General features: G+C 33.8%; 3 protein-coding genes across 6 annotated transcripts in view; 2 read left to right on the top strand and 1 right to left on the bottom strand.

Annotated features, from left to right (window-relative positions):
- Nucleotides 1-301: 301 nt before the first annotated feature.
- On the bottom strand, nucleotides 302-8,380 carry trip13 (thyroid hormone receptor interactor 13). Its single transcript, XM_052578893.1, has 14 exons — nucleotides 8,248-8,380; nucleotides 7,471-7,561; nucleotides 6,706-6,859; nucleotides 6,475-6,601; nucleotides 5,383-5,438; nucleotides 4,340-4,430; nucleotides 4,187-4,259; nucleotides 4,042-4,105; nucleotides 3,883-3,969; nucleotides 2,748-2,854; nucleotides 2,334-2,487; nucleotides 2,142-2,254; nucleotides 1,999-2,068; nucleotides 302-710 (listed from the first exon to the last, which is right to left on the bottom strand). Exons 2-14 carry the CDS (start codon nucleotides 7,551-7,553, stop codon nucleotides 615-617), a joined length of 1,275 nt encoding a protein of 424 aa, XP_052434853.1. The 5' UTR covers nucleotides 7,554-7,561; nucleotides 8,248-8,380; the 3' UTR covers nucleotides 302-614.
- brd9 (bromodomain containing 9) lies at nucleotides 8,267-19,909 on the top strand. 3 transcript variants are annotated; one of them, XM_052578892.1, is made up of 17 exons: nucleotides 8,267-8,511; nucleotides 9,442-9,656; nucleotides 11,249-11,338; nucleotides 11,417-11,552; nucleotides 12,284-12,341; nucleotides 12,417-12,561; nucleotides 12,644-12,754; nucleotides 13,782-13,900; nucleotides 13,972-14,104; nucleotides 15,457-15,529; nucleotides 16,466-16,561; nucleotides 16,713-16,845; nucleotides 16,932-17,043; nucleotides 17,665-17,715; nucleotides 17,795-17,891; nucleotides 17,977-18,147; nucleotides 19,704-19,909. In XM_052578892.1, the coding sequence occupies exons 1-17, from the start codon at nucleotides 8,460-8,462 to the stop codon at nucleotides 19,796-19,798; spliced, it is 1,887 nt and encodes a 628-aa protein (XP_052434852.1). In that variant the 5' UTR covers nucleotides 8,267-8,459; the 3' UTR covers nucleotides 19,799-19,909. The 3 variants fall into 3 exon arrangements, with proteins under 3 accessions (XP_052434852.1, XP_052434851.1, XP_052434850.1); XM_052578891.1 differs by having other exon boundaries at nucleotides 13,779-13,900; XM_052578890.1 differs by having other exon boundaries at nucleotides 13,719-13,900.
- A 1,414-nt stretch (nucleotides 19,910-21,323) lies between these two features.
- The window catches only part of zdhhc11 (zinc finger DHHC-type containing 11), an 11,667-nt gene continuing 10,495 nt past the window's right edge, over nucleotides 21,324-22,495 (top strand). For both annotated transcript variants that reach the window (XM_052579035.1, XM_052579036.1), the window contains exon 1: nucleotides 21,324-21,583. In XM_052579035.1, coding sequence (XP_052434995.1) covers nucleotides 21,575-21,583 — 9 coding nt within the window. In that variant the 5' untranslated portion in view covers nucleotides 21,324-21,574. The remainder of the gene's footprint in view (nucleotides 21,584-22,495) is intronic.

Below are 22,495 nucleotides of genomic sequence, written 5' to 3'. Positions count from 1 at the left end.
GAAAGCAACATAAAATCATACAAAAATCTGATTTGTACAAACCTCTTGCATGATGATATTAAACGCAGTCAGTCTTAAAGAAAAACCCAAATCCAATCTGAATGCATGTTAGTTTTTCTAATAGTTTCTAATATTACTAAGAACAGCTGTCTGCGTGTTGGTGCATCTGATAATATCTACAGTATTTGAGGCGTTGTGTGCATTCATGCATGCTGTGTTTCCCGCAGTAGCACCATTATGACACCTACTGGTTGCAATGCAGTGGATTAAACATGGTCAGAAAAAAAAGATGCAAAAGGAGTGATTTTTTCTCTCGCTTTTAATTAAATGATTTAAATATATACATACATAAAAACTGAACATTAATTTGTTCATATGCAAATAGCAGCTGCTACATTGCACATTTCAAACATGGATTTCTGACACCACAACTTCAGCTTATGAATATCTTATGTTACCCAGCAGATGAGTCTCATAGATAAATGCTGTTTTAAACTCTCTAACATGAAATAACACAACAGTGGTTGGTTCTGGGACAACATTAGCACTAGAAACGCTGAATTAGCAAACAAAACAAGAAGAAACCGTTGTGACGCCAGCAGAACGTCAGTCACTCAGACACAGTTGACCAAACTCGCCTGTTCCTGTCTCTGTTTGTCCACGGCACGCTCCATCGCTTTCAGAAAAACCTCGACTGTCATCGCGGAGGACTGGAGACAGAAGAGTTGACGTGATTACAACAAACACACACTAAACTGCACAATTAATTCCTGCTGGAAAAATAATTATGTGTGATATGTGATGCACATGCAAGCTTGCTTTTGCATGCACTAATAAGTTTTTAAGATTTTGCATCAGACTAGAGGAAAGAAAATATCCAAAATACACATTTAAGTATTTATTTAATTATGAGTAGATTTAAATTCCAATGCATATCTTTTTTTTCTCTCTAGAGGTTTATATTTTTATTTTTATGAATAAAAACACATGCAGCATTTTACACTGTTGTTGTTTTGGCTGTTGACAGTATTTTCTGATTAATGGTGTGATGAATGTGAGGCATTCAGAATACATTGACTTTATACTAGATTTGTGTACTTTAAAAGCATGCAAATGCGTGCATATTTCATTAGATAATGCCTAGATTAATATTAATATCTTTACTGGGGCTAACACATTACAAGTAAAGTTAGTAGCGTAATCAGATTACTTTTTCCAACTAGTAATTTAACACATTATTTTTCAATTTACAAGAAAATATCAAAGTTACTTTTAAAAATGCATTACTTTGTTTTCCCAATTTCTTGAAGAGAAACTCAACTTTTTTTATATTAAAAACAAGCAAGCCCAGCCCAGACAGCAAAAAGTTAAAATGCTAAATTAAAGTAACGCATTACTTTCCATAAAAAGCAACTAAGTAACACAATTATGTATTTTTTAGGAAATAATGCAGTATTGTAATTGTAAGTAACGTTCCCCAACACTCTGTAATGGTCAAACAGTATCAGTTCTTACATGTGACTGTATTTGTACTGCTTGAAATATATTATTTTTTTTAATACATTTGTGTGCTGCGAATTATGTTGTGAATTCAACAACAAAATGGTGAAAAATATTGCATATATTTATATATAATTTATCTGAAAAAAGAAAAAATGTTGTGTCTGTCAACAGTATTTTTTTTTGTGGAAGTATTAAAAGATGATCTCCAAAATGAACACTAATATGTATAATAATGTGCTCTGGAAATGTATGCAAATGAGTGCATATTAAATTAAACAATGCTTTTAAACATAACTGTGATTAATCAACATTTCTTGCTTGTCAGCCGTGATGACAGAATTAATCTAATAACCTATATTACTTACTGAAGAATTGTTTATTCTGGTTATAATTAATAATAAATGTTGTTGTCATCCTTGCATCACGGCAATGAGCAATGCACTAGAGTGGCTTCCCATGCTTTAATCCTAAATAACATCATTGAAAGACGAGCACCTTCCCATAGAGCGCATGAGCCAGAAATGGGGTTTTCCTCAAGGCTCGTCCGCTGAGTCCCACGCTCCTCCTGTGTGCAGACAGAGACACTCGTGAAGATGGTTTCTCAGAGACTCTCAGATGCATGAGAAGCAAACACTCACTGGGCCAGGTTCCTCAGGGTTAAGCTCAGACGGGTCACGTCGCTCTCCATGAAGTTCATGGTGCCCAGTTCCTCCAAACTCAGCAGCTGCTGTCTGGGGTAGATGATGTGACGCTGCAGGGAGAGTTCAGATCAACTCTGTGAGGTCCAGCAGAAGATCAGAGACGTTCAGGAGCACTGCAAACACACTCACCTTCATCAGCTCCTCCAGACAGGACAGATAGATGTGGAATATGGCGCTGGCGCTCGGGGGCCCGATGTACTGCTTTATATCAGCTCGGTCCACGAAGGCCAGATCGATCTTCTCCGTGACGTTGGATGTGGTGAGGATCACGACATTCGGGTGCCTGAATCACCCAAACACGATGAGTTTATCAACTGCCCGTTTTTACTTCCCACGAAGCATTTCAACATGCATTTTTTGCATAAAAAGAAGTGCAAGTGTAGGTTATTATCGCTTAACAAAAGACTACAAAATGAACCTTAAATGCTGTGATCGTGCACAATGAGAACAGGAGCGTGCATCGAGTAAAGTCTTTCTGATTCCATGCATGCCTTTGTAGATGAAAGAGAGAGAGTGTTGCAGAAGAGATGAAGAGAGGCTGACCGTTTGATCTGGTCGAGCTGGGTCAGCACTGAATTGACCACCCTGATAGCGTCAGACGGCTCTGTTCCTGCTTGAGCGGCGCTGCGTGCGGCTGTGAGGCTCTCCACCTGACAAACACACTTCATTATCCAGCAGAGACTGCAATGTTTCTACACAGCGTATACACAACTTTCACTGAATCCACTAAAACATAGGAAGTGCTGCAGCTTGCTCAACTCACAATATGCAAAATTTTGTAACTTATTTTGCACAATGTGCACAATTTTTTTTTACTTATTTTGCATAATATGTACAATTTTGTAACTTTTGTAACATATATATAAAATAGTTTTATTTTTATTGTTTATTTTATTCAAATATTTTTATTATTACTTTTATTTATATTTTATTATATATTGTCATATTATTATTATATGTTTTATCTAATAATTATATATATATATATATTTTTTTTCTCTCTCTCTCTATATGGCTAGTGATGGAAAAAAAATTAATGCACTACAATTTTTAATATACAGAAATTTGTGAATATTGTTTTAATTGTACAAACAATGCAACGCTCAAAATAAATAATCTTCTGGATCCATTAAAAAATTGGCCGAAAAATTATGCATTTTTAGGCCGTTTTTCAAGCTCATTCATATAACAACAAATGCATTTTTAATAATATTATCACAGTATTTCAATGTTCAAATAGCAAAAGTTCTTAACTTTTCATTATTTTTTCTTAGGGGTGGAAATAAATTATTTTCCAAATACATTTTTGTGCTCAATTGTGATGTAAAACTACCGTGTCTATAAAATTGTGGTGAAACATTGCATATTTATATATCATTTATTTCTAAAAACTTTTTTTTTTCTAGTGATTTATAATAAAAAGAGACATCTAAAATACTCTTTCATGCTTAATATGTTCCGGAAATGTTTTAATGATTTAATAGGATAAATATATACAATTTGTTTTAAAAGAAACTAGTACTAAATATCGAAAGTATTTCCAAATTATTCTGCTTATCAATTATAACTAATGGTTGAGGACTAAAAAAACAAGAGTATAAAAATCAAAGCTGTTTTAATAAAAACTGATCATTTATGAAGAGTGAGTCAAATGAAACAATTATTGTTGTAAGAAAACCTCATCGATCAGGACAAACACCAGGGCGTCTTTATCATCGATGAGCTCCTGGATCTTCTGAAACATCTTTGTGACCAGTTTCCCGCTCTGTAAAGCAGTCAGAAGTTAATGAGGGTTCAGACACGGATCTGAGGAAGCGTTTCAGAGATCAAGCCGTACCTCGGAGAACCACTTGGAGAAGAGACTGTGGCTGTTAATCTCCACGAACTGGCTGTGTGCATACCTGTTTAGAGAGGAAACACACAAATAATGACGACACCGGGCGCTCAGCAGATGCCTCTGGGATTTTGTGAAGGTGTCTCACCTGTCAGACAGTCTGATGGAGAGCTTCTGGGCGAGTCCTTTACACAGAGACGTCTTCCCTGTGCCAGGTGGCCCTGAGGACACACACAACTGTATAAACACAGCCGTGAAGACAGAAACCGCTGAGCTTTCAAACCAGATTACAGTGGCTTACCGTGAAGTAACACCACACGATTCCAGGCGATCAAATTGCTGTCCACATTTCTGTCAGAGAAGAAAATCATCGTGGAAACATAATCCAAGAGCTGGAGAGACAAAGTGAAGACGGGGGTCATGTTATGGCTAGTGTAAAAAAAACACAAGATTTCAACAGATAGACACAAATATGGATCAATGGGTGGTGGTGGTCTAATAAATTGTTAAGCACTGTGTGTGTGTGTGTGTGTGTGTGTGTACATGTATTCTTTATATGTCCCTCCTGAACCTATAACAAAAGTGTCCCTTGAGGGTCAAAATAACCCGAAGGCTAAAAATGACACAAATTTTTACTTTTATTTTGGTCCTGAATTCTCATGGTGATCCATTTGCGTTTTATTTATTTTTTTATATTTATGTAGGTTTTTCTATTTTTTTATTTATTATATTTACCTTTTATTCTGGATATTTTTAAGAAAATATAACAATTACACACACAAAAAAAGTGTCTCTGATGCCCTCTGGTGGAGGAAAATGACATTAAACTGCATTTCATGGCTACAGCCACTAGAGGGGACTGTAGAGCCCTATGGAGATTTTTAACTCTGAGCAAAACAAGTGAAACATGAGAAATTATTTGTTTATAGATTCAAATATATATTGAAACATTACAAAATCCATATCTTGTTAAAAAAATATATTAATAATAAAATAATTAAAAAAAAAATAATGTGCTCTATGGGAGTGTTTGTACCGTGTGTTTCTGTGTGTGAGTGCGTGTATGTGAGTTTTTTCTTCTTTGGGGATATTCTATTTTCTCAGCACTATATTTGGTTATAAAAAAAAATCAGATGTAATAAAAACCAGTTTTCACATAAATTGCATCATTCCTATGTGGGTCAAAATGACCCGAGAGGGACTCTGGTTGCTTTTTTATTGCATCCATTTAAACTCCTTGTTTGGATGTCAAATGCCCTCTGCTGTGATACAGTATTTTAATAATCATAATTCTGCTACATAATTTAAGTAATTTCAAGATAACTGTGAATATGCTTGTCTTACTTGTGTTTTGATGCCTTCCTCATAAATCAAGCTTTCCCAAATGCCATGAAACTCAGCTGGAAGACATGAAGAAGAAAAGATGATCTTAAAGATTGGTCCAAACTATGCAGCTCTCTGGAACAATGTTCTGTGTACAGTCTGATTGTTTTTCACACTTTCTTTGTGGTGAAAAGCATACTTTAGATTAACATTTAATTAAGCCTCATTTGTGCAATAAACATTAGATTTGGATTAACTTGATTAAACTTCTTTTTAATGCTATCAAAACAATAAAAAGATTCTAGGGGAGTAAAAATATTACAATCATGTAAAATATATTTTTAATCATATTTTTAACATTTTTTGTTCTTAATTTTGGTTAAAGTTTTAATAATTTAGTTGTGTTTTTGACATTTTAAGTACATTTGTTACTTGACACGTTTATGGGTCAAAGAAAAAAAAGGGTTTAAGCATAAAAACAAGTATAATACTCCTTTAACATTTAACATTTTATTCTCCACTTTACATACTTTTAATGTGCTTTTATGAACATAATATCACTTTTGTAATTGTTTTTTCTTCTTCTTAATGTCTCTTATAGTTCTATTAATTTTCATTTCAGTTCTAGTACATCAAATGAATATGGGAAACGTTGCCTTTCAGGTAAATTAAATGTTTCTTTATTTAATCAAATAATAGATTTTGTTAACAATAACCCGGACACAGAAGAACAATAACTTAAAGAAAAATTTTAAGGGAATATTTAATGCAAAAAAAAAAATTCTGTAGTTATTATTTTATGCCTCCAAGTCATTTCAAACCTTATTATTATTATTTTTTCAGTGAAACGGGCAATAACATATTGAGTAAAATGTTTAAGCTGTTATTTTCTGTTCTATTTGATGCAGATTTAAACTGACAAACTCAAAAAAAGAACAAATTCATCATATTCCAAGTGTTAAAATCTATTAGCATTATATCACAGACAGAATAACAGCCTAAAGGTTCAGATCAAGTTAATAATCACAGAATTCTCATTTCTAGGTGAATGATTCCATTAATGGAATCTTTGAATGTGATTTGCATTAAAAGGGGCGTGTCATGCATAATCACCTGCTGGGAGGAGCCAATGATTGGCAGCAGAGAGCTCCTCCTCCTCTTCTAGAGCAAGCGTGCTGGGACTGTCATCATTCAGAGAGAAGATATGGATACAAAGGTTGTGAGCCTTCAGATCCACAAGCTGTAGGATATAAAAAGAAAGACAGACTTGATAAACAACATGTAAAAACTCATCAGTTCATGAAGTAGAATGTTCACAGATGATGATAAAACTCTGTTAATTACTTTTGGACCGGTTAAATCTGCCAAAGCGACCGACTCCACATTTCTGGTTAGAAATTCATCATCAAACTCTGTCCATCTGTAGGAGGCTAAAACAGTGCTGTGTCGATCCAGCAGAGACAACACATGCGTCCTCACCTCTGACCTCTTCACTGTGCTGCAAACACAGATCCACAGCGTTTAAGACATTAGAAACGCTGTTGACAACTCGTTATACTTCAGAAAAGTGGAAAGGATATTCAATAAGGAAAAAAAGTGTAGGATGAAGAGAGTGTCATTAGACACTGGGTCAAATGTTTTTTTTTCCTGCTCACTGTAGGCTGTATTTATTTGATCAAAATACAGTAAAAAATCTGAAATATTATTACAATTTAAAACAGCTGTTTTCTATGTCAATATATTTTAATATAGAATTTATTTCTGTGATGCTCCGCTGTATTTTCAGCATCATTCCTCCAGTCTTCAGTGTCACATGATCTTCAGAAATCATGAAAATATGATGATTTACTGCTCAAGAACCATTTATGATTATTAAATAGTTGTGCTGCCTGAATAGTTTTGGTGGAAACTGTCATGCATTTTATTTTTCAGGATTCACAGATGAACAGAAAGTTCAAAAGAACAGCATTTAATTAAAAGAGGAATGTTGAATGCATCCTTGCAGGACAAAATGTTCCTTTCTTTTAGAATGATTGTAAACCTAAATGTAAATGTGAAACTAAATCAGTATCTGTAGAATAACGCAGGGGTCATTAAATCGTGGTTTACCTCTGAGATTTGACGTTTACTTCTATGTGCACTTCAGGGCGGATGATGGCGACATCGGACATGTGATGGTCAGAAATGTCCATTACTGAAACTGAAAAACACACAACACACACAGTCTGACAATGAAGAATACACAATATCACACATGTGTCCCTGCAGCACAAAAGCAGTTTGAAGTCTCTGGAGTATGTTTGTAGCAATAGACAACACTACATTGTATGAGTCAAAAAAATACATTTCTCTTTTATGCAAAATATCATTAGGATATTAAGTAAAGATCATATTCCATCAAGATATTTTGTATATTTCCTACAATAAATATATCAAAACTTAATTTTTGATTATTAATATGCATTGCTAAGAATTCATTTGGACAACTTTAAAGATGATTTTTCTCAATATTTAGATTTTTTTTGTTCCCTCAGATTCCAGATTTTCACATAGTTGTATCTCTGCTAAATATTATCCGATCATAACAAACCACACATCAATGGAAAGTTTATTTATTCATTTGTATAAATCTCAACTCTCTAAATGACCTTTATGAGTTGTGCTCAAGGGTCACGTTTATAAACAAACCCTTTAGCAACCTCGCAGAAACTAGCTAACTTTGCGAAAAGCTAATTAATGAACAACCTATTATCAAGCAACATTTAACCCCGCTGAAACAACATTTTTTTATTTCTGCTGTCTATTGATAATTATTTAGTTAACTGCCTTGTTTATTAACAAATAAAGGGAAAGGAAGAACGCAGAAACGGAGATAAACACACTTACCTCACAACAGCGACAGACAGAACTCGAACTTCCCGCGCTCACGCACGCTGACGTCGGCGTGCCCCGGAAACGACAACGCCTGAAACCGGAAGTTATGCGGAGCTGCTAATGCTAATGTTGTTGTCGTTGTTGTCGTTGTTGTGTCGAAGAGCGAGACATACGCGAATTCTACAAGAACAAAACTGATTTTTTCCACATAAATAAGGGCAGAAATGGGGAAGAAGCACAAGAAACACCGAGCAGAGTGGAGGAAGGTTGAAGGAGGTAATTTAGCGTTACAATATATATACGATAAAGCGCTTCAATTCATTCTAAGTGTTCTGCTATTCTGTGGATTATTCCAAATAGGCTATAAATACATGATATATATCTTATATTAATTATATTAATTCATGATTATATCTTTTGTTCGTTGTCTAAATCATTCGATTTTCTATTCTGAGGACCTCCTTCCTAAAATATGTTTTATATCGTGAGGTTGTGATGTTATAGATGTGTTGAATATTATTGGGAAAGTATTTAGTTTTCTCTTTTCTCAGTACTATACTGTTAAATGTATCATTTACTTTGTTTAATACTTGTTCTATTATTCATTTAATTATTGTTATACTAAAATATATTTTTTTAACTCTTATTCCTATTATTTTTTTAGTAAAAAAATAAGTTTACATTATTTTAATAAAATGGTTTATTAAATAATGTTCCATTTTCTAATAATGGTTTTATTATTATTGAAACAAAATGGTTTATTGAGTTAGCTTATCATATTTTTAATTTAATTATTTATTATAATATTATTTTATTCTTAGTTATTATTGTTTTAATTATTTTATTGTTTATTTACTTACACACACACACACACACATATATATATATATATATATATATATATATATATATATATATATATATGTATATATTTAATTTGTTACCTTAAATATATATTTATATATTTTGATAATATAATATATTATTCATAATAAAAAGGTTTTTTAATCATATTCGTATTATTTATTTTAGTAAAATAATTTAATTTAATTTATTAGTTTAATTATTGTTTTATATATATTTCTTTAATATATATATTCTATAATATATAATTTTTTTTTTATTTTTTTTTTTTTTGTCATTTGTTTCTGAAGAGTCTTTATTGCAATTTCCATTGGACTTTTTGCGTGTTGTTGTTTTTTTCAGACTATGAGGACAAAGCCCTTGATAAGCCCCTGAAGCTGGTGCTCAAGGTGGGCGGCAGTGAAGTGACCGAGCTCTCCGGATCCGGACACGACTCCAGTTACTATGACGACCGCTCTGACCACGAGTGGGAGAGGCACAAAGAGAAGAAAAAGAAGAAGAAGAAGAAATCTGAGAAAGAGAAATACATAGATGATGAGGAGAGGAGGAGGAGGAAGGTTAGTGAAAGAGCCACTCTTAAACACTCCTATTTAGACATGAATGAATAATACTGTGCATAGTATGAGAATATTCAAGAAGCATATCCATCATATCAGATGAGCTAATACCTCTAATACACAGCCAAAAGTTAAAGTTAAGACAGTTTTACACAAAATAGGATTAAAAATGCAGTAACTAAAGTAACTAATTTCAATAGAATGATTGGATGTGACTTGATGAATTAAACATGTAACATAATGCACCTTAAATCTGAAAAAGAAAAAAAAAACTATAGCACACAAAAATAATAAAAGCATACTCCAAAATTGCTAAAACATTGTACTGAAAATGGAAAATCTAAAAACAAATGCTAATTCAAACAATAAATAAAGCTATAATGATATTTAATGTTATGAAAATAACGCTGATTCCAATGGGGATGTAATTTTTTACTAAAACTAAAGCCATACAAAAACATTTTTGTTACTTTTAATAAAATGGACAATAACTGCAATAAACTTTAAATGTAAATAAAAAAATTTAATTATTATTTCAGCTAGTTGCCAAAACAACATTTAGCTTTGTAAATGTAGTTTAACTTAATGCACGAAAATAGCTAAAACTGAAATAAACATTAATAAAAAAAAATATATACACATTTTATGCAAAATATTTTTTTTTTTTTGCAAAGCCAAAAACCACTCACATTTTTCTTAAAGGGGTCATATGATGCTTTTTTAAAGATCAATATTTGGTATATTTGGATGTAACAGAATTATTTGACATGCTTTAATGTTAAAAAAACACATTATTTTTCATATACTGTACATTATTGTAGGTCCTCTATGCCCCTCCTTCTAGCATGCACAGGCTGCTCTGATTGGCCGACTGACCCAGTGCATTGTGATCGCGATAATCGCGAGCGTTTTCGTTCAAAATAAATGTAAAGACGATTAATAATGTAATTAGTTTCACCATCAGTTCAAGCTGAAAGTGGAACAGAGTCCTGACAGACACAGTGATGAAGCTCATATTAAGCTCTCTCTCTCTCTCACACACGCGCGCACACACACACACACACACACACACACACATACTTACTTCCAATAGCTGATTCAGAAGCGCCAGATTGTCATAACAGTCAGAATGACCTCCTCTCCTATATTCATGAAACGATTGTCCATAAAATGCGTGGCTGTTCTGTTGTAATTAATATTAAAGATTCTTAAATGCATCTGCTTTCTAAAGTGATTTTTCTTTCTCCTCGATACACACACATCTCCCTGACATAACTGCTTCAACACTAACTGTGTTAACTGAAACCACGCCTGCTTTCTTTGCATCAACATTTGGGCGGCATTACGCAAATATTTTCACATAGTGATGTAGACATGTGGGGGCGTGTCTAAACGAGGTGTTTTAGGGGGGCGGGGCAGAGTCTTAACTTTGATAAAGAATATCTCTTTGGATTTGAGACTTTAGTCTTTGTAACTTTGTAACAGATCTTCTTCATGCACCAAGAGCTTGTAACACTCCGAAGAGAAAGAAACTATTGAAATCGCATCTTTAAATGTATTTACACACCTTTCATCGTATGTATTTGATCCAGGAGGAGAAAAAGAAAAAGCGTGAGAGAGAGCAGTCAGAAAGCGCTGGCAGTGCACCGGTGGAGCCCTTCACCCTGCCGAAGCCTGTGGAGGTAAAGTCAGCGAAAGCCTGATCCAGAGGATGTTTAGGATATTTTGAGTGCTGTGACTGAACGACCGCTGTGCCACAGGTGCTTCCAGAGGAGAAGAAGCGGAAGCGGGACAAGTTTGAGTCGGAATCAGAAGCAGATGAGTTTGTCCCTGTAGTGAAAGTAGAAGTGGAGCAGCCGGCAGATCGACCCGTACGAGCCTGTCGAACTCAACAAGGTACAACTATCTTCCTCTAATGATGAGAACCTGCACCTTAGTTAACATTGGTGAACGCATTAACTAATGCGCAATGCATGTTAACATTAATTCGTTAACTGTTCAGTGTTAGTTCATGTGCATTAATATTAACAGATACAACATTTAATTTGAAAATGATTGATTGCCTTAGTTTTTTGCCTCTATTTTGAGCAAAGCGTACTAAAATGTACACTTGAACTCTTTACAATAAGGTCCAGTTAGTTCATGTTAATTAATGCACAAGTACCAGTACATTTTGATACGGTATTTATTATCTTTTTTACCATTAAATGCAGTTAATAGACAAATACATTGTTAGTTCATGTACATTATATAAAATTAACAGATTAATGATCTACTAAAGTAATAATGTCAAAATTATAAAATATTTTTTTTTATTATATGTTCGTTTTAACTAATGCAATCGACTAATAAATAAAATAAAACCGTTTTGTAGTGTCACCATGAAAAGAAGATGAAATTCAAATCATTAAATCATGTATTTAGTTAAAATATTAGTACTTTGATGGGCTCCGTTTTGCACAAAGTGCTGTAAAAGTACTCTACTCTTTCAGCAGTTTCCGAATCCTTAAAATCGGAAGTTAATTTAAATTAAACAGCTGTTCCAAAGAGTGATGTTTAACCCTGGTATCCATCAAAACAAATCACAAATGACTTCCAAGTGATTTTTGTATTATTCCTTCCTCTAGAAAACGAATGCACCCCTCGCCAGCAGCTCTTGGAGCATTTCTTGCGTCTGCTTCAGAGGTGAGCCTCTGGAAAATCAATTCTAATCTTTCCTCTTATCTGCATCGTATAAGAACAGTCTTTCTGTCTCGGCAGGAAAGATCCACATGGATTCTTCGCTTTCCCGGTGACAGACGCCATTGCTCCAGGATACTCCATGATAATCAAACATCCCATGGACTTCAGCACAATGAAGGACAAAATCGACGCAAACGAATACAAAACCATCACAGAATTCAAGGTGTGCAAGTGTCCTGCTCGGTTAATCTTCGTTTGTCTTCATAATAGGCTTTACTGAAAGTGTTTTGTTTCTGATTCTCCAGGCGGACTTCAAGCTGATGTGTGACAACGCCATGGTTTATAACCGGCCCGAGACGGTTTACTACAAAGCCGCTAAGAAACTCCTCCACACCGGATTCAAAATGATGAGCAAAGTAACATTTTTAATGCGCTTTGGTTTGGTTATTTTCTGTCTTTGTTGTTCATCCGTGCCATCTTTCCCATTCAATTCGGATGCGTGTGGTTATAGTAAAATTGTTATTATATAGTTAACTATAACTACTATAAGCATTTTATTTATTTTTAATAAATAATAACTAAAACGTATTTTATTTTGGCTGGCCTTTCTCAGTTTCATTTAGTTTACCTAAAATAACTCAAACTAAATAAAGTAAACCTAATAAATAAATGCAATATAAAAAATGACAACTTTTACTCAAATTAAAGTTGACTGATTCAATTCAGAATATATACAAAAAACTAGTAGAAATGGCTTATTTTTGTGTGTTTTTTAAAATAAATACAATATTTTCCATTACAAATCATATGAGCTGGATAATACTGAATATGATTTAAGAATATTGTTTTTCATGAACCGAAGCTGACTTTTCCAACATTCCCGTTGTCGGAGATATTAGGGAATTAAAAAATGTTGAGTGCAAAGCCTGGAAATTTAATAGGCAAAATTAATCAAATTAATACATTATTTTAAAAATCTTAAAAATAAAATAAAAAATCTGAAAGTGGTTGAAAAGTGTATTAAATATATTAAAATTATTATTATATTCAGTACATTTAATATATATTTTAAGATTAAATTTATTCGAATAGATTTGGTTCTGGAGAATTGATTTATTTTTTCCGAACTTAATAATTTTAGTTAGTTTGTTTTTAGTATGAGATGGAACAAAGACTTGAATCACCACACTGTTATTGTATTGCACTGGTGAGATGATCAGCTTTCTCTCGAGACGAGTATCTCCACCATCCAGTCACTTTCTTGATTTGAATCCATCCCGTGTTGGGTGTCCCGCGTCTCCCATCCTCATGGCAAACCTAAGCGCTCCCGCAGGAGGAGTAAATGGGTGCTGTGTTGCTCTATTTGTGCTGTGTTCACAGGAGCGGCTGTTAGCTTTGAAGCGCAGCATGTCGTTTATGCAGGACATGGATTTCTCTCAGCAGGCTGCCATTCTGGGAGATGACCACATCACGCCCGAGGAACCGGTGACGGAGATCCTGCCCATCCATACGGAGTACCCCAAAAAGTCCAAGAAGCAGCCTGTGAAGGAGCCTATCATCAGGTAAAGCAGCGGTCTGCTGCAGTTTAATGTGTTTGTGAGCGTGTGCTGGAGCAGATGTGTTGCTCGTCTAGTGATCTGTATGAGCTGGAGGGCAACGCCTGCAGTTCGACGGACAGCACGGCGGAGGAGCATGTGTTGGCGCTGGTGGAGCACGCGGCGGATGAAGCACGGGACCGACTCAACCGCTTCATGCCAAACTCTAAGGTGCAGCCGAGCTTTAACCTGATGTTTCTGGGTACAACGGTTGAGTTGTGGGTCATGCAATTTGCTAAAAATGAAGTAATATGCGAAATGGCAATGCAATATGTAATTTAAATGTACTAAAGTGACCCTGGACCATAAAACTAGTCATAAAGGATTTATGCATCATCTGAAAGCTGATTAAATCATCATTTGTGAGGAGGACAACATTTGTCTGAGATGCAACTATTTGAAAATCTGGAATCTTGAGTGTGCAAAAAGTTGCACAAATCACCTTTAAAGTTGTTCAAATGAATTCTTAGCAATGCATATTATTACGTTTTGATATATTTATGGTGAGAAATTTGCTAAATATGTTCATGGCACAGTATATCTACTTTGTATCCTAATGATTTTTGGCATTAAAGAAAAAACGATAATTATGACCGATACAATGCTTTATAAATAAAGAGAGAAGAATGCATTGTTGGCTATAGCTACAGATATCCCTGTGCTAAATATGACTGCTTTTGTGCTCCAGGGACACAAATGTTCAGTGTTAAGTGCAAAATGAAAATTACATTTAAAATTAAATGGAAGCATAAGTTTAGCAATATTAATTTTGAAATGTAATATGCAAAATGGCAATGTATTTTTGTATTTAAATTGATATTTTCACATGCATATGTGCAATGTTTAGTGTAAACTGAATTTTTTTTATACTGTATAATTTAAATTTGCCATTATATAAATTTAAATATAGAAATACATCACCATTTTACATTTAAAAATAAATATTGCTGCCCATACATTATGTTTATTTAAATACAACTTTTCATTTCAAATTATACGATCAAATGTATGATTTTTAGGATTCCCATTGTCAGAAATATCATGGAATTTTAAAAGCCTGGAAAATCGATTAACATATAATAAATTTTTTTAAAGTTAAATAAATGTCTATTAAATATTTTATAATTATAATGTAATTATATATTTTAAGATAATGTTGCCTTGAATAAATCTTGCCCCTTTGTGAGCTAGAAATATTTTTTTAAAAGCTAAATCTTAAATATTTCTTTTTAATTTTCCTAATTTTATTCTTATTTTCTTAACTCCCATAATTGTTTGATTTCAAGATGAAATCGAGTGTGGAACAAACTGAGGATTAAAATGAATAATTTATATAATTTCCTAATGCTTTCAGCTTTTAATAAGATAATATTCTAAGTTTAAATGAAATCTTACGTAAGCAGTCAGCAGAATCTGTCTGTTCTGTGCTATATGTTGTTCCCTCGACCGCATCAGGAGTCATGTAATGCAATATTACCATCGTTTATTACCCCTAACAAGAACATTTTTTATTTTGCATGTAGATTGGGTATCTTAAAAAGGACTCTGAAGGTTCCCTCTTCTACACTGTTGTTAATCAAGATCCTGAAGCAGAAGGTATCACTCTTTCAATGTCTACTACTTTATATAGCGGAATATATATATATGTGTGTGTGTGTATATATGAATATATGAAACGTACTGTATGTGTGTTTGTTTTTGAGTATCATATTAGATCCATCAGGCTTTTATGGCTCATATAGTATGATATAGTGACAATACAGAGGAAAAACCGCTCAGCTTTATTTTACAAAAGCCCAAACTAAGCGAAATATTAGTCCATGTTTATATGGACAAAAAGATTAAATTGTGACGCTTGCAATGTGAATCAGTGAGATCCTATTTAATATTAGTGCTGTCAAATGATTAATAACGATTAATCGCATCCAAAATAAGTTTTTGTTTACATAATATATGAGTGTGTACTGTGTATATTTTTTACGTGTATTTAAATACAAACACATGCATGTATATATTTAAGAAAAAATTCTGTTTATATATTAAATTGATTTATCTATAATCTAAAATATAATAATATAAATGTGTATATAAATTTATACAGTACTTTTAAAATATATATTGTATGTGTGCGTGTTTATGCATAATAAATACACATTAGACATGTAAACAAAAACTTTTATTTTGCATGGGATTAATCGCGGTTAATCGTTTGATGCACTAAAAATTATATCATTATTTATCAGTCGTCGCTCTATATCTACAATGAATGGTGTGTTTTAGTTAAATGCTATTTAAGTGATCCAAACATATAATGCAATGCAATCCAGCGATGTTTGAGAGATAATAAAACACTCCTCAAAAGAATGATGATCAGAATTGAATCTCACATTTGAACATGATTTTTATAAAACAAATATAATGCAATAAGCTTTAAATGGTTAAAAATGTCACTTTATCTCAGAAAGGTTGCAGAAAGTTTATCCAGAGCAATAACATCATGTGTCTGAAGGATATATTGATTATTGTTTACAGAAGAAGAGACTCATCCTATAGATTTGAGCACTTTGGCAAATAAGCTCATACCTGGATTGACGTCGCTGGGTTTTAAAGACGACAGGAGGCACAAAGGTAACATTAATATGAGCATGAATGTAATTTGTAAGGTTTTGGGTCACAGTACGGTCTCTAAAATGCTAGAGGAGTCAATAATGAAATCGTGAATGGCCACCACGAGTCTTTGAACTTGGAGCAAACTTGAACTTTGAACTTTTGGTTTCAGTGACGTTCTTGAGCAGCGCGTACAACACTCAGACCCTTCAGAACAACTCGGTCTATCCCGACCTGCTTCCAGAGGAGATGGACATGCTGTGCTCGGCTTACGGAGACGAGACCGGGGTCCAGTGTGCTCTCAGGTGTTACGATCAAACCCGTGGATCAGCATTATCAAGCTGCTGCGCTGGACTCTGTGTGATGGGATTTCTGTGTGTGTTTGCTTCAGTCTGCAGGAGTTTGTCAAAGGTTGTGGGAGTTTTACCAGAAGGCTTGTGGATGGTTTGCTGGATAAAATGACGGCCGGTGATCATTCGAAAGCCATCATCCAAATCCGACAGGTGTTAAAAGAAACAAAACTGTTATTATTTTGACCTGCCGCTTTTTCTTTTTTTTTTTTAAGGTTTTTAAACATTCTGAGAGTTTTGTGATCGTTGACTTTCGAACGAAAGTTCTATTTTTATTCAGTAAGGATACATTAAATTGATCAAAAGTGACAGTTGAGACATTTAGAATGTTACAAAAGTTTCAAATAAATGCCGTTCTTTTGAACTTTCTATTCGTCAAAGTATCCTGGAAAAATACAAAATGTCACGGTTTACATAAAGATATTGGCCAGCACAGCTATTGTCATTATTGATGATAAACAGAAATGTTTCTTCAGCAGAAAATGTAGTATATTTTCATGATTTCTGAAGATCATGTGACACTGAAGACTGGAGGAATGATGCTGAAAATACAGCCGTGCATCGCAGAAATAAATTACAGTTTAACACAGATTCACACAGAAAACAGTATTTTAAATTGTAATAATATTTCACAATTTTACTGTATTTTTGATCAAGTAAATGCAGCCAACTTCAACATCTTAAAAAAAAAACCTACTCACCCTGAACTTTTAAACAAGTGTGAAATATTATATACTGTAAAAGAATATAAAATGCATGTTTTTTGTATTTCAGAAAAGAAACTTGCCGATTGATGACACTAAATCTAGTTTATGTGACATGCAGGTAAGAATTCAGTCTATTATCTTTCAGGTTTCAGATCTGTTAAAGTGCCGTTTGATGACATGTCTCTGTGTTTCTGTAGGGAGCAGATGGAAGTGGCTTGGAATCTGGTTCAGTGCTGGATTTCATGTCCATGAAGAGCTACCCAGACAATCCTCTAGACATGCTCAACACATTAGGTGAGTCGTAGATCACACACCAGAACTGTGCTGGTGTTGGGTTTACTGACAGAGAGCGGATGGTTGGTGTTTGTCTGGTCTGCAGGTAAATGTGTGAAGAAGGAGCCGGAGCATGAAGACGGTCATCAGCACTTTGAGGAAGCAGCTAAACTCCTGCAGGAGTTCCAGGACGCAGCGCTGGACCGAGTCGGATCCCGACCCTCCTCCAATCTCTCGTCCCTCTCAAACACTTCAGACCGGGATCAGCACCATTTAGGTACCGAGTCATATTTACAATTTCTGCATCACAGGTATTCATTTTAGGCGATTAATTTTGTTCAAAGACCAAAAAAACCAAAAAGTCAGTATGTAATAATTATCAGATTTTTTTTTTTTTTTCGATGTAAGTTTTTTTTAACTTTTAGCCAAAATATTTTTTTTTTTACTTCTGAAAGTGTGCATGTTTGTTTGTTTGTTTGTTTTTTGTTTTGTTGAGTATCATATTTTATCCATCAGGCTTTTCTGGAACGTATAGTCTGATATAGTGAGAATATTACAAAAAAAAAGTTTTAATTTAATTTAGAGGCCCAAATTGAGCAAAAAAAATATAAATTATTTATGATTTAATGTTTTTTTTTTTTTGTGCTGGTAAAAAAAAAAAAAAAATATATATATATATATATATATATATATATATATATATATATATATATATATATATATATATATATATATATATATACATTATTATTATTATTATTATTATTTTGTTTTTCATCTCCAAATATTTGAATACGTGTTCTTTTGGTGTGTATCAAATTTTATCCATCATGCTTTTATGGTTCATATATGAGAATATAGAGGAAAAAACACACAAACTGAGAAAAAAAGTATGCAACTAATTTTTTTTTTACATTTAATAAAAAAAAACATGCATGTAAATTTTTGGATAATAAAAAAAAATAATAATAATAATACTATCTATATATATATATAAGTATTATTAATATTATTATTATTATCATTATTTATTTATTTTTTATTATTATTATCTAGGGGTGCCCGATCATGATCGGCCGATCGTTATGCGCATCTCCTCAGTAAAGCCGGTTTTCTAATCAGCGGTTAATTCCATCAGGTGTGTGATTTCACATAGAGCAGCTGTTACTACACAGAGCCGTTGTTAACTGAGAAGATGGGCCAATAAACGCTGAAAATTAACGTGATTTGCGCATCTTCTCTATTAACAACGGCTCTGTGTAGTAACAGCTGCTCTATGTGAAATCACACACCTGATGGAATTAACCGCTGATTAGAGAACCGGCTTTACTGACGAGATGCGCATAACGATCGGCCGATCGTGATCGGAGCACCTCTATTATTATCCAAAAATCATGCTTTTATGGTTCATATATGAGAATATAGAGGACACAACACCCAAACTGAGCAAATATTATGCAATTGGCTTCAGACATGCTGATATTTATAAGATTAAATTCTGATGCTTGTAATGTAAATCAATGAGATCTTTATAACAGTAGAGCAGATAGTGACATAAAATCATCTAGATATCAGTGTTCACTCTATATCTCCAGTAATGTGTCTATGTAAGATTAGATGTAAATGATCCGCACATATAACACAGTGATTGAGAGCTGAAGAAATAAAGGAGCTTTGACTGGATGAATAAAATATCAATCATTCAGACGTGTAGTAGATAGTGTGAAGTTTTGATCACGTTGATCATTCAGACGCCTCTGCGAATCAAATATGATCCAGTAATCTCTGTAGAGTTGACAGAATCTGAATCTGGTGTTTGTTCTCTGTGATCAGGAAGTTCACCTCATCTCGGAGATCAGACCGAGATGGTTCAGGACCCGTATGAGTTTCTTCAGTCTCCAGAGTCTGGATCCACCGCTAACAGCTGATGAGACTCTCAGACCCACACGCTGTAATTATGTGCTCTTCTAGAGGACTGTAAGCTTGTACAGATTCACTGCATCACGTGCTTGTTTTTTAATAAAAGCTCTGTGTCTTGATTCCCCTTGATTGTGTTTTTTCTATGGTGGTAAAAAGCTGTTTTTTTCACCTGACCACAGGTTTGATATGCAGTAGTGCTTTACCTTAAACTCGCATTTGTGTGTAGGTTTGCTTCTCTTTTTTATCTTGTGAACTTTAGGAAGTTTGTACTTCACATCCTCAAAACCTTTTGTCCTGATATCACTGTGCTTCTCGAATTGGAGTCATTTTACAAGCAGCAACCCAACAAAGTGACAGAATTGCTTAGTGCACGAAACTAAAAATTGTGAACATTAATTGTGCAGAGAGAAAGAAAATGAACAGAGTGGAAATAAATATCCAAAGTCATTGTTTAAAGCACCACTATTATGTAAATGTTGGCGCTCTAGCGGGTAATAAACAGAACTGCACGCGTCCCGCGGAAGAACATTCTAACCGGATCTACTTCTCTATGGTTATGTCTATGGCGATTCACGCAGGTATGTGTTACTCCGCAGCGGTGCCGACCCGAGCAGACCAAAATAGTCCAAAAATAATCACTTATTATTAATCTACCATAGTAATTCTGGATAAGACAAAAATTCGGTTTGGTAGATTAGTTTATAGTGTATGCGCTCATTATATACGGTTTTGAATACAGAAAAAGTTCCATAGTGTTGCTTGTGATGCACAATGTTTTATAGTGATGTGATAAAAGATACGTTTATTTTTGTAGCACATTTCATACACAATGGTAATTCAAAATGGTTTACAAAAAAATAATAATAGATGCATAAAAAATTAAATGCTAATGTATTTAAAATAGTAAAATGTATAGATATATTTTACATTGTAATCAGTAGTAGTTTTCAGCACATTGCGTATTAATTAAATGCACAGCTAACAGAAGAAAAAAACTGTGTTTAGTATTTCATGCATTAAATTAAGATATGAAAATGTTCTGCATATTTGCGTGCAGCACAGAACACTTCAAATGTGCTGAACTCTGACATGGATTCATTGAGAGCTCTCATTTGCATTGGCTTTGCATGTCCTAGTGGTCACTAGGTAACAGTTAAAATCTCCCACCCCTGACAACTTCCATGTTCTGTAGTTCTACTGTATTCACATTGTTTGAACGTTTCTGTATCACATTACAGTCAAACAATGGTTCACACTTTTCAGAAGTTTGAAATCCACTTTCATGATATAATTTCCTCTTAAATGTTTTCTCGTTTTTATTTATTTATTTTTATTTTTTGCGTTGTTGTGTTGTTTATATGCGCTTTAAAAAAAATACTCAAATAGGCAAAAGTACAAAAACGAGCATTTCAGTTTCCACAGAAAAGCAGCGTCATTTAATATTCATGAGTTGCCGCTCGCCATTGGAATGCTCCTTGCGTGACGTACGCATGACATCATTAATATTCAACAGTTCGCCTTATACGACTGGAAGTCAGATGCGCACCGCCGCTCCCGTATGAAGATATTTTATCCTATTTAATAACGAATAATTAATATTTTAAGTATTTGACATAGATCGCCGGCTATTTTAGCGTTAGAATAGGATATTAAACCCGCTGTACTTGTGTACTGTAAGGTGGACTGTGATGATGAAGAAATCAATGGATCAGCAAACTGTATCCAAGAGATCCATATGATCAACAACAGATGTTTTTCATGAGAAAACAGCTGAAAGCTGTTCAATGACGAATGTAAGTGGCTTTTTATTCATGCTCGATTTTTATTATATATCTATAGGCTACATTGTATTATATATGGTGTTATTCAAAGTTAAATAAATGAAGTAGCAGCGGGTTTATTCCGTGTGCGAAAAAAGGTAATAGTTAACGTTGTTATTCATAATAACACGAAAGTTCCTGGTGCATGGTTTTGTGTTGGTTACTCATTATTAGCCTGCTTTCTCTAATGTTTGAGTCCCTCAGAGCCTCTTCGGGTTGCATTTATGATGACGTGCTAGGCAACACAATCATTCTGTTCGTGTACAGCAGCTAAAGCTCTGCAGGGCTCCTCCTGGTGCTTCACAAACACAAAATGTGGACTTCTGAAGCTTGAAGACAGGACAAGGGAAATCTGGGGAATGTTTAGGGTTTATAAAAGTAATTTAAAAAAGTCTGGGCTTTTTGGGATGTGGTTGTGGTTGCTAGGGTGTTACTTTAGTATTTGAGGGGGCGGGGTTCCAACTCGGGACAGTCTTTTTAACGCTAGGTTTTTATTTATTTTATTTTTTACTTTTTTTTCCTGTTCAATTTAAGTATATTTATTTCAGTTTCTTATCAAGGAAACATCTTATTAATTTGTCAACATTTTATTTTTATGTATTTTTTTTCTTTTTTTTCTTTGATCGAATATTTTTATATTATTTTCAGTTACTTTAAACAATTTTAAATGGTTTTAGTTGTAATTCAATATAAATAACTGGATGCAAGTCATTGCTAGTTGGCTGAGTGATTGATAAGGTGTGATGTGTAGTATTGTTTTAGTGAATTTTTCTGTATTGGTTAGTCAGATGTCATTTTTAGATTAATTACCTAATTGACTATAATGTAAATAGGCAGTTGCTAATGTGTTTTAATGATGCCAAGCAACAGGTAGATATAGATACA

The sequence above is a fragment of the Carassius gibelio genome, chromosome B16, assembly GCF_023724105.1.
Source record: "Carassius gibelio isolate Cgi1373 ecotype wild population from Czech Republic chromosome B16, carGib1.2-hapl.c, whole genome shotgun sequence".
In the NCBI taxonomy this organism is placed as follows: domain Eukaryota; kingdom Metazoa; phylum Chordata; class Actinopteri; order Cypriniformes; family Cyprinidae; genus Carassius; species Carassius gibelio.
The sequence above is the reverse complement of the archived record's forward strand: the minus strand, read 5'-3'. Positions and strand labels throughout refer to the sequence as shown.